Source organism: Eucalyptus grandis, chromosome 9 (genome assembly GCF_016545825.1).
Source record: "Eucalyptus grandis isolate ANBG69807.140 chromosome 9, ASM1654582v1, whole genome shotgun sequence".
NCBI classification, from domain to species: Eukaryota; Viridiplantae; Streptophyta; class Magnoliopsida; order Myrtales; family Myrtaceae; genus Eucalyptus; species Eucalyptus grandis.
The window spans coordinates 29,141,171-29,155,718 of record NC_052620.1 but is presented as its reverse complement, the minus strand read 5'-3'; the positions used below and the strand labels follow the sequence as shown (position 1 = coordinate 29,155,718).

Genomic DNA, 14,548 nt, shown 5'->3' with positions numbered 1-14,548 from the left:
CTGCATAATGTATCTTTCAGAGAGCCAAGCTAGGTAGCAATGACAGTAACAAAGAGAAAGTAATATATATATATATATATATATATATATATTTGCCATTATTTAAAAATGATTTCATTATCAAGTCTTTGAGGACACTTGTGGAGCAACTAACTACATAAACTACATCAACTCAGCCGCTCCTTGAGCAGGGCCCAATCCACATATCCATCTACGCCTTCCTTGTTTCCCTCACCCTTCTTGTCTTCGCTCTCTCCACCTTCGACCCCCCTTCTTCCTCCTCCTCCTCCGCCCTAGCCTCCTATTCTTCCCGTCGCTTCTTGCCCAAGCAACAACCTCAGCCTCTCCTCGCTCCCCTAGTCGAGCAATTAAGACGAAGGCCGAGCGACGGTGGCGAGCAACTATGACAGAGGCCAAGGCGACGGTGGCTGAGTGATGGTGGCCGAGCGAGCTAAGTTGGCGTTGGGCGAGGATCGGACAAAAAAACCCTAATTTCAATCCCCAAATAAAATAAAATAAAAATCTCCATATGAGTTGTGCGATGTTATTTTTGTGAGGTCATCCACTTAAGACGGCAAAACGACGTCGTTTTCTTAAGGAAGACGGAAAACGACATCATTTAAAAGCCATGTCGATTTTTTACGTAATCATTTTGATCAAAATCTCTTGCCAATGACACTAAAGTTATCGTTTTTCCTTCGATTTACCAAAGTGATCAAAAATAAAGTTTTGGTACCAAAATGAGCGCCATACACAAGTTTTGACACTGATAATGAATTTATCTCCAGAATTATGTATGCTTGTTCCAACACTTATTCTAATATAAACATTAAAATATAAAGTTTTGTTAACTTCAAAACCTAGGTAGAGTTTTCTTAACGGTTGCAAAATGGGGGTGAGAAACAAATTGAAAGAACAACCTTTTTCTAATTCCGAGTCGTCATCGGCCAAAACTAAATAACCAAGAAAGACCGTTGCTGGTCACCTCAATTGAGTCGAGAATAGTGGGCAGTCCCCCATCGGTGTCGTAAGTCTCAATCCCTTCCTCCACCTCCCTCGCTAAAGGACAAACATGGATTAAACCTGCTCCTTTTTCTATCATTATTAGGAGGAGGAAATAAATAAATAAAAAGTAAGAACTTTCAATGGATAAGTCTCCAAGACCTTTCGGAAGGGGACCCACACTTTGAAATATTTCGGTCTAACTAGAGTACTTTAATGCTTAAATTTAAAACTTTTGATGCTACCGTCCGAAAATAATAACGTTTGTTTCCTCTGTTCAAAACACCCTGACTCCAACCATCCGGGCACTCTTGTCTTGTGTAATTCTCTACAGCTCGCAAACCAAGCCATGCCCATCGCGGACCTCTTTCTTGGCGCCCTTCTCCCCGTGCTATTCGAGATGTTGGCCTCTCATGAACTGCTCAACTTTGCACGGCGTGTGGGGATTGATAAGCTGCTGAAGAAATGGGAGAAGATGCTAACTAGTATCGACCAAGTGCTAGTTGATGCGGAGGACAGGCAAATGACCGGCGATCCCGGCGTGAAGTGGTGGCTTGAAGATCTCAGGAACTTGACGTACGACATCGAAGACTTCCTCGATGAGTTCACCATAAATTCTATGGAAAACAAGTCCAAGGCAGAACCTGACACTAGCAAGGTGTGTGCCCTTCTTCCTAGTTGTCGCTTCAAATTGAGCCCAAAAGCATTGATGTTAGACCACACAATGAGATCCAAGATAAAAAAGATGGATGGCAGATTACAGGAGATCATAGCTCGTAAAGATGTTCTCAGCCTAATAGAGAACAGGGGGAGGCGATCAGCCTACCACCAGCTAGATAAGCCAATTCCCTCAACGAATGGGACCGAGCCTTGTTTCATTAGTAGAGAGGATGAAAAAAGGGAGATCCTCAAATTATTGACAAGAGAAGAAGACAACAGAACATGCATGGAACTAGAAGTGATTGCCATTGTAGGGATGGGGGGTGTTGGGAAGACAGCTCTAGCTCAACAAATCTACAATCATCCTCATCTCACCTTCGATGAGAAAGCATGGGCTTGTGTTTCCGATGATTTCAACGTTCTTTCTATTACAAAGAGTATCCTAGAGACAATCGATCATCATTTGTCCTGTGAAGGTAAAACCTTGAATTGGCTTCAAGATGAGCTTAAGAAAAACCTTTCAGGGAAGAAATATTTTGTCGTATTAGATGACATTTGGAACAAGAATTATGAAAACTGGACTATCCTGTTGAAGCCTTTTCAATCAGGAGCAAAGGGAAGCAAGATTATTGTCACGACTCGTGATCTCGATGTGGCTTCAATGGCCAATGCTCGACTAATAACTCTCAAAGTGCTATCACTAGATGATTGTATGACTTTGTTCGCATCTCATGCTCTTGGAGTCCAAAATTTCGCTCATCATCCTGATCTTGAAGTATTAGGCCGGAAAATAGTGGAAAAATGCAAAGGTTTGCCATTAGCCGTGAAGGCATTGGCCGGGTTGCTACGTACTAAAGTTAGTCCCCATGAATGGGAAGCTATATTGAACAGCAAGATTTGGAATCTACCAGAAGAAAGAATTAACATCCTTCCGGCTTTGAAACTTAGCTACCTCCATCTCCATTGCCATTTAAGGAGATGTTTCGCTTACTGTGCTATATTTCCCAAGGGCTATGAAATCCAACGGGACGAGGTGATTCGTTGGTGGATTGCAGAGGGCTTGGTGAAGGAAAAAGAAGGAAAAGACCGTTGGAATGCGGGTTTGAATTATTTCAACGAGCTAGTATCTAGATCATTATTTCAAAAGTCAAGTAGCAATGAATCACGATTCTTGATGCATGATCTTGTGAATGACATGGCAAAACTAGTTGCAGGTGCAACCCATTTTAGCTCAGGGGAGTTTGAAGTCGAGTGGGATCAAAATAATCCATCTTTAGCTCGTCACGCCTCATTCATTCCTAGTAGTTACATTGTGTCAAAAAAATTCGAGATATATCATGGAATGAAAGGACTTAGGAGCTTCATATCGTTAGGGAAGCAATCTAGCTGTTGTTACAGGTCATTTTTGTCCCAAAAAGTTCTATGCGAATTGTTGTCAACATTAAAGTATTTGAGGGTGCTTTCGTTAAGTCACTATTTCATAAGAGAGATACCAGATTGCGTAGGCAAATTGAGGCACCTAAGGCACCTTGATCTATCATATACTCATATTGAAATGCTTCCAAAGTCAATTGTTGCTTTATATAACCTAGAGGCTTTGATGTTGCGAGGTTGTCAATACCTTATTGAATTACCAAATGGTATGGAGAAATTGATCAATCTAAGATTTCTCGATATTAGCGACACTAGCAGACTAAAAGTGATGCCACCGTATATAGGTAGTTTGGCAGGTCTTGAGATGTTGCCGAAGTTTATAGTGGGAATGGGAGATGGCTTGAGGTTGAAGGAGTTAAAAAACCTAGAGAACCTTGGAGGGGAATTGTGCATTTCTAATTTGCATTTGGTTCAAGAAGCCAAAGATGCCAAAGATGCGAACTTATGCACGAAAAAGGGAATATGCCAGTTGACCATGCACTGGAGTATAGATTTTGAGAATTTACGGAATGAAGAGCTTGAGGCAGAGGTTCTTGACTTTCTTCGCCCTCACCAAAACCTTGAAAATCTTGGAATTTCCTACTATGGTGGCCCGGAATTCCCATCATGGTTAGGAAGTCCCTCACATATTAATATAGTTCATTTACGTTTACACATGTGTCGGAGGGTCAAAGCATTACCATTGCTCGGGCAACTATCTTATCTTAAAGAACTATACATCAAAGGTCTAAATGCAATATGCACGGTAGGGTATGAATTTTATGGAACTAAAAGCCCTTTTCCATCCTTAATAACTTTGGAATTCGAGGACATGCCATTGTGGGAGGACTGGTCTCATTGTGTCGGCAGTGAAGAAGTAGGAGTTATATTCCCTCGTCTTGAGCATCTCGTCATTCGGGATTGTCCTATATTGATTAGAAGATTGCCTAGTCAACTAAGCTCTCTCAAAAAGTTGGAAATCAACTCCTGTCCCTGTATGGATGCATCGTCCTCTATTATTAGCCTTCCATCCCTCAATGAATTAAACTTTGGAGGTTGTAATGAGGGGGTGCTGAAGAGTTTGGGAAACCTGACATCTCTAACCGCTCTTGTCATACAAGATGTTGCTGAAATAACTTGCTTAAATCATGGGTCTACAAGCTCCTGGATCAAGCTGGAGAAGTTGGAGATGAAATGTTGTAAAAACTTGATGTACTTGTGGCAAGATGGAGATGTAATTCAGAATCTTGCTTGTCTGAAGAGTTTAGTCATCGAAAGTTGTCCTGAATTCATATCTTTTATAGTTGGAGAAGAAGATATAGAGTTGCCTAACAACTTGGAGACTATGAATTTGCGGAATTGCATCAATTTAAAGAAGCTCCCAAGTAAGATTCACACCCTCTCCTCTCTTAGAGACTTCACTGTCCATGGGTGTCCAAAACTTGTATCCTTCCCCGAAGCAGGTATGCCAATGTCGATGATATCATTAAATATCAACAATTGCAAGATGTTGCAATCATTACCCAGAGGATTAAATGTTCATACGGATGAACCAAGCAGCAGCAACAGCAATAACCATAGTGACGTGACGTCTTGTTTGCAAGAATTAATAATCTTCAGATGCGATTCTTTGCCAACCTCTCTATTCAGCAGGGGTAGATTCGCACCCGCAACCCTCAAGAAACTTGAAATTGAGTCATGTAGTGGAGTGGAGTTGCTTGCGGAGAAACTTGTAGACCGTCTTCAGTCAATTGAAGAGATCAGAATTTCGTCTTGCGATAATTTAAGAAGCTTACCGCAGGGCCTACACATGCTGTCCCATCTCACTTCCTTGATATTGTGCTGTTGTCCTACACTTGAGCTGGAGTGCTTCCCTCCTCTTCCTTCCGGCATCTCAAGTGTTTGTCTTCATGAATGTCCAAAAATAAAATCGTTACCTAATCGGTTACATCGACTTACATATCTCCGAGATTTGACAATAGCCTGGTGTGAAAGTATTACGTGCTTCCCTGATGGAGGATTGCCACCCCAGCTACAAAGACTTGCAATATGGGGATGCGAGAATATGAAGCAGCCAGTGAGGGAGTGGCTTACCCCCCTCACCTCCCTTCAGTGGCTCGAGATCGGTGACACCTTGGGAGGAGCGGGAGCGGAAGAGGACCTTGTGCTTCCGCTCCCTTTCTCTCTGCTCGATCTCCGTATCTGGGATATGGGGAATGTAAAAAGATTGTCCACCAGTCTCCCTCCCTCTCTCCTGTTCTTATGGATCATCAATTGCCCAAGTTTGAGGAAGTTGCCCCAAGATGGCCTCCCTCCCTCCTTAGAACAACTCTGGATCTTCAGTTGCCCGATTCTGGAGGAGCGATGCAAGAAAGGGACCGGCTGCTATTGGCCCCTCATCCGCGAAATCCCGCTAGTTACATTGAGTGGTGAGTCTAGAGACGCACTCGAATCAATTACTTAAAAAAGGAGATTTGGACTCGAATAATTCTACATGGAAGAGATTAGAGTATTTAAATTATCCGAGAGCCTTGGCTCTTTACGAAGGAGAGGGAGAGGAGAGGGAGAGGGGTTCGTATTTTTAATTTTATGATTGGGAAGCTGACGACAGCTGAAGCTCTCCGCGAACTCGGAACTTTTTGCACTCGACACACACAAGATAGCTCCATCGGAGTCGCAGCCGTGGAGCACTCGTGCAAGGCAAACGACCTCCCACGAGCCAGCTAGCGCCGGGCCTTTCGAGTATGGCCGTGTCGTTTTTTGGCTCTGGGGCCTTGTTCGGGCTTTTGGAGCGTTTCCTGTCTTTGTTCGTTCCATTGTTTTTGGGGATCCAGCTCATCAGCAATTGGAGATCGATTGCGTGATCGGGGAGCGCCATAGGGGGGGGAGCTCTTGCCTGGATCATTCCGGACCTGCTGCCGCACCTGCAGTTGTCCTTATTCCCGGGGTCGCAAGGCGAAGGTAGAGCTACTTTGCGCTTTCCTTATTTGAACTCTTGTTAGTAGTCAGCTGCATTTCCTCAGTTAAACACGGCTTGTAGATCTCGGTAGCCTGAACGACCGACGGTTTCTCTGAATGTTCATCCTTCTTTTTAGCTTCCATTGAATTCTATAATGGGTTAATTGCTTTATGACCTTTTAGTTCGTGGGCATAGTCCATAAGACTTTCTTTGCCATTGCCTCGTCGGTATCAAGTCTAGGAGGAGAAGATGCTGAAGGGGGGGACCCGGGATGTTAGATTGCCACTCATTGCAGAGACGAAGGGGAGATGCCACTGCAGGCTCTGTTCTTAAGATCTCGACTTTCTGTGGAGACTCTTTCCATGATTAGAGTCGGTTCTTAAATTGCTTGCGGGAAGGAGGTATGTATGTATGTTCTCTTTCCCTGTTCAAGAAGTGTCTGTTTTCCCCTGATGTTTCAATCCGCTAGATGAATCTCAAAAATCATAAATAAATAGCAAAAGACAAGTTTGAGAATGTTTGAAAGTTGCATCGCATCGAAAAAGTGTAACTCCGAACTTCAGATGGATAGAGCAAGTTCATGTCATGTTAATAGCAGTTAGGTGCTTTAAATTCTCTTTCTCATTTTAGTCTGGAAACTCCATTTGAACACTTTTACTAAGTTGTGTGACGCACCTGACTATTTTCCCTTATATCTCTGATTCTGATATACCAAAGTTACTCCTGCAGCATTTGGTAGAAGTGGAAGGAACTTGACATCAACTTTCTGTCTGCATTTACCAATACATGGTACTTATGCCCATGCACGCAATCGTCTTATTTCAAAGCATACTGTGATGTACCTCGAGATCTATGGGGGAAACAGATTTATTGCTGCTTAAACCTTCCATTCCAGCATTTTATTCACCATCCGAGATTAAGGAATGGTTTAGTTGGCTTGTGTACAGACACGAATGAAGGCGTTTCGCATCCTGGATAGCACTCAAAGAAATCTTGGCACGTTGTTCATTTTGATAACTATTCGTATACCACTTCATGGAATCAAAGATGCAAATCCCTGGAGTTGCTGGTTGGAAAAGTTTAAAGGGTGAGTAGATTTGTTTCTGCCTTTTCTTTCGACTGGCCGTTTAAGAGGCGGGTAATGATCATGGGGTATAATCAGAATGCAGAAAAAATCTCTTATGAAGGATTAGCGAATTGTTCGCATTCTACTTGTTTTGTTAAATTTCCAACAAATTTTCTGCATTCTACTTGTTCATTTCTAGCATTGTATCAAAGCACATGTTAATATTTCAAAATTGCTTGTCTGTTATATCGCTTGTTATCATTTCCCCGGTTGTCCCCTTGATGTGATTACATCCACATTCTGTCGTGTGTGTGTAAGGGATTGGCTCTATGCAAGGGGAGTGTTAAGTCATATATTTGGCACATTTCCTAATAGCTTAATCTTTTACAGTTGCATTTGTCTAACATGCAGCAGTCAAATCAAATAGCATGACAAATCAGCCAACCCTATGTTCTTGTTTGGTTCTTTCTTCTAGTTTTATTAGATGGTCTGGAAGACAAAGATCTAACGCTTGGACGTTTAAAAGCAGCTTATATGCCAGCGTTAGCTTATTAAATCTGTTATTCATAGTCTGGTTAACTATTAGGGTCAACTCTTTTGTTGCCCAAGAAAGTTTTGAAATGTTTGAGTGGAAGTGTAGAGCTTTCCTTTGGAAGGGAGATCCCGATGCTAAAGAGGGAGCAAAAGTTAAGTGGGACACTGTTGGTCCCCCTAAGCAATTTGGAGGCCTTGGCATCCGAAGACTGGATTTCTGAAATCTTGCTTGTATTTTAAAGTATGTGTGGAGTATTTCATTGAGGTGTGGTCTTTATGTTTTGCCTAGCTCTATAGCTATCATCTTGACTGTAATCCCAATGCTGCTTATGCTTAAGAGTAGTTATTAAAAGTCGGGAATATTTTGAAACCCCATATTATACAAATAGTGGGTAGTGGAGATCATATCTCTCTTTGGTATGAACTGTGGCACCATGCCGGGGTCTTGCTGGAATCATTCTCAAGGAGAATAAGTTATGACTCCTCTTCATCTGCAGGCCAATCTATAATTCGTTACTCTCACTGGAAATGGCCTGCTACTAGGTCTAAAGAGTTGGTTCTGATCCAAGCTGCAGTTTGTGGTGTGATTTTTCCTAGTTCCTCAACTGCAGACAAAGTCGTATGCACAGCTTCTTCAAATGGTTGCCTTGATTCTTTTGTTGCTTGGGATATTGTCAAAAACAAGAATGCTGACGTTGACTGGCACCAACTTGGGTGGTTCTCCCCTAATGTGCCAAGATTTGGCTGTACTTCTTGGAGTAATACATGATAAAGTTCCCACTTTTGAGAGGATTAACAGTTGATCTGTTGAGAGTACTATATCTCATCATTTATCCTCATTTATATAGTTTGATGAGATCATTAGTAAAAGTAAGCTCTTTGATTAGCAAATTAGTTAAGCAGCCAGTGTTCGTTGATTGATTCAAATCTTCTTCTTTCCGCAGATGCCATGAGAAAGGAATGGCGCTTTCACCAGATGAAGCTCAAGTGTGGCTTCGACCAAGTTTAACGATGTGCGGAGCTGATATGTCACGGACAATACTTGCGTGTTCAGCGTGGAGGTTTTCATGACGAGGGAAAAGAGCACTGGCGAAGGAGAGAATCTGTTGATGGTAAAGGACATGATCAGTCAGAAGCACACCTGGAAGGTCGACAACTGCTTGAGATTGGACAAGGAATTCTCCGAGTTGAAAGTATTTGTAGCTGGGAACCAGAATGGTATTGCTCTCAATGTTCCTGATATAGGCATGCACTAAATAATGGATGTTAATCTCCTCTGCTCACTTGCCTCTTGATATTTTCCTAACTGATCATGGACAACAAAGAACTATCTTGACAAGTATTTCTCAGGGAAGTTTCTTCGATCGGTCTTTTGCTTGATGGTTTATAAACATGGACATTGCACACATTCATTTTAATATAAATTTGCGTATTGGTGATATATATATATTCTTAACCCAACAGTCAGATGCATGTTTCTCTCGCTGGAGATGGAACTACAACACTGAAAAAATCCTCACCAAGTTCAGGACCATCTGTCCTTCCAGGAAGGAATAGGATTGCGCATTAACGTTGTGAAGACTGGCAAACAAAAAGTACATTGATTAATCAGAGATGTGGTATATTACATTCATTCAGGAAAATATGGCTCTATCCTGATGGAAAGGCTGGACTCGGAACTCACATCTCCTTAGCGAACAAGCTACGGGTGATTGAATTCTTTTTTTTTTTTTTTGACATTGTTCATGCCAACTTCTATAATCCGAACAAAGGCACTTTGGTGGAGGACACTTGCGGGGTCAAAGCAGAGGTCACTGTCCTCGGCATGGTGGATGTGCTTTGAAGTCGCTATTCTGCCAGAAATCACACCATCACTCAGTAGTATTGCTGTGAATATGTTCATATCATTTCTGATATGATACAGACTAATTTTCAGGTCCTGGTTCTCAACCCGTTGAGTAAAACTGAACCTTGGTCTGAAAGATATGCATCAAAGTGGTCTGAAAGATATATGCATCAAAGTATACATTTTTCTTTCCTTCACTCCGTAATATCTTAACTACTACCGACCTGCGATTGCTTCAGACAGATTGTTATACTTTTCTCGTGATTTCGTTTTAAGTATCATTGCATAAATCAAATCTCTGTTCCGATAAATAATGAACTCGGTAATTGTCAAATCACTTCTTTTCCTCCTCCATAAACGTCATTGTGCTCGAATAAGTTTAAGATCTTGTGCATCGAAATACTGTTTCCAGAGACATGATCTTTGCACGAATTGTCTCTAAAAATCGGTCTTTGTACAAATTCTTGAGCTTGCTTGCCCTTGCACACGACGAATCCTGTGATTTTTTAGGTGCTTATTGAATGTCAAAGCCCGAGCTCACGGGCACGAGCTAGCTCTCTCCAACCTGCAAGAAACTACGAGTTGAATTGATTACCTCTACTACTGAAAATTCTAATTAACTTCACCTATTCACAGTCTAAACACACTCCTTTCAATCTTCTACTCGAGTTTCAACTTGGTTCGAGCTCAAATTCGTTCAACCATGGCTTCTTCTTGTTCCTTCCACAGCAACAACGCTGTCTATCTACTGCAGAATTTCTCAATGAAACGGCGAAATTTGTACCCTTGCAAGATATGGTCCGTCTTCATTTTGTCTCCGATGGATCGGATCGCCAGATCTAAGGAGAGGGAAAGTCTCTTTAATCTTCCCTCAAATTAGTCCGTCCATTTATGGAGAGGTGACAATCATTGTATCCAGAATGTAGCATCATCTTTCCATGAAAGTTTTGATTGGTACCATGTTTGGCAAAGTTGTATGAAGAAAGGATCATAAGTCCTAATAATTTTTTTCAGCAAAAAATAATTAATTGATTTGATCTTCAAACTTGAACTCCATATGAGTATTTCTCAAGAACGGATTATGAAACCAGGACTTAGACATGACTTGGAATTGCGCGACATTCCACTATACATGCCATGCATACCATTACACGACACTCCCAACTTCTATCCGGACACGATTCATTCAAATCAAAGGCAGATTTATCGGCTTGAACATAAACGAGAGAGAAATCACGAACTAGCAGCAGCTTTCTTCTTGTCAAATGATCTAGATCATAATCAGATGGATTGACGAAAATCGACAGTGATATGTAGATTAAGGTATTACTACGATTGCCATGGGATTCCTTTACGGTAGGACGAAAGGGCTAAATCTCTAGCCCATAAAAATTTCAGGCCAAGAGGAGCACTGTGAACATTGAATGCAAAAACAGGAAGTCCTTCCACATAAAGGGCACAAGATCATGAAGTGACACAAACTTTTTAAGTGAGAAGAGCCACATTGTCTGGGAGCTTAGTGTGGGAAGCTTAGTGTGGGAACCATGGAGTGATTTTCAACGTTGGGAGACCTAACCATATGCTACTAGCTAGTTTTGGCCCCTCCCCTCTCTCTCCATCAATTTTATTTTTGGTACTTTGGAAGTCAAGTATATCATCGCATGCCGAGGATTATGAATCTATCCAATTCTCTTATGGGAGCAAGCATGCAACAATCGGCTTCGGTGAATGGGAAGGCCGCACCCGAGGAACACCATGTTTCTCTTCCCTTTCAAAATTATATGATGAAATTGTTATATCTATTATATTGAATCTAGATCAGTAGTGCCCAAGAAACCACTAGTGATCTATTAAAGATCTTTCTGTTTTTTGTCAAAGAAACATTTCATTCATTACTCAAAATTATCCAGTAGAGCCCGATAGAGGCTTCAACACAAAACACAACACCAAAAGTGAGATGTGCCGTATCAAAAAAGTAGTGCCAGTGATGAGCAACGCTCGACCCACCAAAACTGATTTGTCACATTCAATCATGAAAGCAAATGAACTTCAGATCTCAGAAAAAAAATGGCCTAAGGATCCGCGCTAACGAGTGTGTTCAGATACGAAAGGGGGCTATCCACGGCGAGCAAATTACAATCGGATCCGTCGCCCACTAGTTGACAGAGGAATGTGTGAGATTTTGTAGGATCATTACTAATTGTTATAAAATTCTTAAACTGTTAGATGAAGGCGTGACTTATTATTTAAATTTTTTAACACTCTCCCACTTAGGACCTCTAACTCTTGAGATTTTGTGAAGTTATTGTCAACTATTCTAAAAATCTAAGCTTTTAGAAAGTATAGTTTATTAATTAAATATTCTAACAGAATGGATGAAACGAAAGGGTGGAGGAAAGATGAACTTAAGATAATCTCTCGGGAGAAGGAAGTTCTCGCGCTGGAGAGAGAAACGAAAGAAAAAACAGAAAAAGAAATCAAGAAACACCCTTAGACGAAAATGCCATCAATCATGGCTATGTAAGGTGTAAATTTGGCCGGTCCGTCAGTTGAGACCTTTATTTAAGACTTACCCAATACAAGAGGTAGGGGCCCTCCTTACACTCAATGAATGAGTATTTACTTGCCAAAAGCAGACTAGTATAAGCAAATACGGCGCGGATTTATGCCATGGTCATCAAGAAATTCACCCCACCTAGATAGGCTCGTGATGTTGACACATAAAATTGAGCCCCTTATGGTAGTATTCAGAAAGAGAGGGCTCATGTTAGTCGTCTTTTCATGCCATACAATACTCTCGAAAGAAAAAGGAAGTAGGATGAGTTATTTAGCTCAAAAAAATCAAATAAGTAACCTTTTGTACAAGTCAAAATTCACCACGCTGATGTATTTTTGGTATGCGATAGCAAGAATGATTATCCTTTGTCACAGATGGAATTCATTATTAAACTTTCTTGCATGAGAATTAAAAGAGGATCTCTTCAGCTGAAAACATGAAATTACCAATACCTTCTCTTTTTGACGAGAGAATTATCAATACTTCTGTGGTTAAAAGACAAACTCACACACTTAGACTCTATTTGTTTTGTCGAAAAATGAATGATTTGAAAAATATTTTTGAAAAATGATTGTTTATATTATTTAAATTAAACAGTCAATGAAAATCTTTTAAATTTTGATAATAATATATGTCTAAACATTTTTGTGGACACTAAAAATATTTTTTATTAATTCATTTTTGTGAGCTATACAAGCAATCATTTTAAAGAAAAACATTTTTCAAATCATTCACTTTTCATAAAATAAACGCATCCTTGTATTTGATTGGATGTAGTGGCACACTTTATGTTGAGTTGAATCCACTTGTTTTCAAAAAAAAATAATTTTTACTTGTAAAAGTTTTCAATAAATATCAAAGCGGCCAAGTTAAATTATTTAGTTAAATAAGGATCTTGTAGAGACATTTGATTTTACAATATTTACAAATTCTAAGACTTGTTTGTGGTATTAGAAGTTTCCTGACTTGACAGCATTTTGAGAAATAATTAGTATTTTCAGTGAACTTATCTTTTTGACGTGCTAATGCACACGCCAAGCGTCTTGTTTTTGTGTATGATCATGCCATGACTAGCAAGCAGAGAAATCAGGGAATGGATCGAAACTTTATTTTTCTTTGCTGGTGTTTTTGCTTCCATGGTTCTTCAGTAGAATAAGGGCGAGGACTGGATACTCTCCGTAGAACGAAAAGGAAACCATCTTCAAGCAAAGTATAACGGTACCGTAAAGCACCTTCAAAAAGGCTACCAACAAATGCATATGAAATATTATATATAAGCCAATAAATTTCACGGATCCTCTCATCGGTCTCTTTACTTTGCAAACGGCTAATCCCGCATTTGATGATCGACAGGGTATGTGACTCTTTCTCTTGTAATTTGTACGAAAGAAGCATTGAAAATGTGCTTCACTGTCGTCAATCTTGTCTCCTTGCCTCGTGTCTGATTGGCGGGAGTAGAGAGAATGGTGTCAGAAGCTCACTATGTGATCAAAGTACATTCATACTCATCTCTCTCAAAGAACTCTGTGGACAAGTATGAGTCCGGGGTTTCCAAGAGAGGCTACAAATGGTAAAGATCCTCCACTTTTCCCAGTGCACATATTTATTTACCATTTTTTCTGGGTTTACTGGGCAGTAATTCTTCTTTCTTATTTTTAAAGGAAGCTGGTTCTTTTCCCAAATGGGAACAAGAACAAGGACGTGAAAGAGCATGTTTCGCTTTGCCTGTCAATGGTAGAAACAAGCTCACTCCCCTCCGGTTGGGAAGTTCATGCTTTAGTCAGATTCTTTCTGAGTGACCAGGACAAAGAAAACTACTTGATAATCCAAGGTATAGCTTCAAACCAGATATTATCTCATCACTTTTTTCATCTTCTTATACTCTTCAATAGTTGTGCCACATAGTTAACATGCATTCTCCTAATGCATGCATGATCAAGAAACATACCACCTCCTTCTTACCAAGTTATTAAATATAATTATAAATCCATTGTCTATAGAATGAATATTGAGTAAATGAAGTCCTCTAAAGATAAGTATCTTATTTTTGGGATGGCTACCCTATTTCGCATAAAAAAGGGGAAAAAGTATTGAATTAAGTAGTAGAGAATAGGAACACTCATTTCCTTTTCATGCTTTGAGTCATTTAAGTTTGAGTGTATCCATGTAAGTGTACTCTTAATGGGTACAAGCAATGAAGCAATGAATGTTCATGGTAGATAAGCAGCAAGAATTGGTTGATGTGTGATATCTTACGCCAAAAAATAAGGCATGATTGCAGAGATATATCTTACGCCAAAAATACTCTTCCTTCTGGGTGTTGTATGATGTTGGATTCATTCAATTCTTGTCCTACCCGCAGATGCCATGAGAAAGGAATGGCACTTTCACGGGACGAAGCTCGAATGTACCTTCAACCAATTCATACCTCTGAAGACACTTAACGATGCGCGGAACGGATATCTTGCGGAACGGATATCTTGTGGACGATACTTGTGTGTTCAGCACAGA

At 40.5% G+C, this 14,548-nt stretch overlaps 2 protein-coding genes across 3 annotated transcripts; both read left to right on the top strand.

The window, feature by feature from the left end:
• Nucleotides 1–1,351: 1,351 nt before the first annotated feature.
• On the top strand, nt 1,352–2,939 carry LOC120288499 (putative disease resistance RPP13-like protein 1). Its single transcript, XM_039302518.1, has 2 exons — nt 1,352–2,785; nt 2,877–2,939. The coding sequence occupies exons 1-2, from the start codon at nt 1,352–1,354 to the stop codon at nt 2,937–2,939; spliced, it is 1,497 nt and encodes a 498-aa protein (XP_039158452.1).
• Nucleotides 2,940–3,696: 757 nt separating this feature from the next.
• On the top strand, nt 3,697–9,040 carry LOC104418695 (putative disease resistance protein At3g14460). Of its 2 annotated transcripts, none has more exons than XM_039302710.1 (5): nt 3,697–6,036; nt 6,217–6,435; nt 6,764–6,823; nt 6,982–7,121; nt 8,579–9,040. In XM_039302710.1, the coding sequence occupies exon 1, from the start codon at nt 3,752–3,754 to the stop codon at nt 5,537–5,539; it is 1,788 nt and encodes a 595-aa protein (XP_039158644.1). In that variant the 5' UTR covers nt 3,697–3,751; the 3' UTR covers nt 5,540–6,036; nt 6,217–6,435; nt 6,764–6,823; nt 6,982–7,121; nt 8,579–9,040. The 2 variants fall into 2 exon arrangements, with proteins under 2 accessions (XP_039158644.1, XP_039158645.1); XM_039302711.1 differs by having other exon boundaries at nt 6,967–7,121.
• The last annotated feature ends 5,508 nt before the right edge of the window (nt 9,041–14,548 follow it).

What these genes read in the sequence shown, in the direction of transcription:
- LOC104418695 (XM_039302710.1), top strand. Translation starts at nt 3,752, where the DNA reads ATGTGTCGGAGGGTCAAAGCATTACCATTGCTCGGGCAACTATCTTAT.
- LOC120288499 (XM_039302518.1), top strand. Translation starts at nt 1,352, where the DNA reads ATGCCCATCGCGGACCTCTTTCTTGGCGCCCTTCTCCCCGTGCTATTC. An exon ending in TGAATTATTTCAACGAGCTA is followed by an intron (nt 2,786 to 2,876) that starts GTATCTAGATCA and finishes AACTAGTTGCAG; the next exon opens with GTGCAACCCATTTTAGCTCA.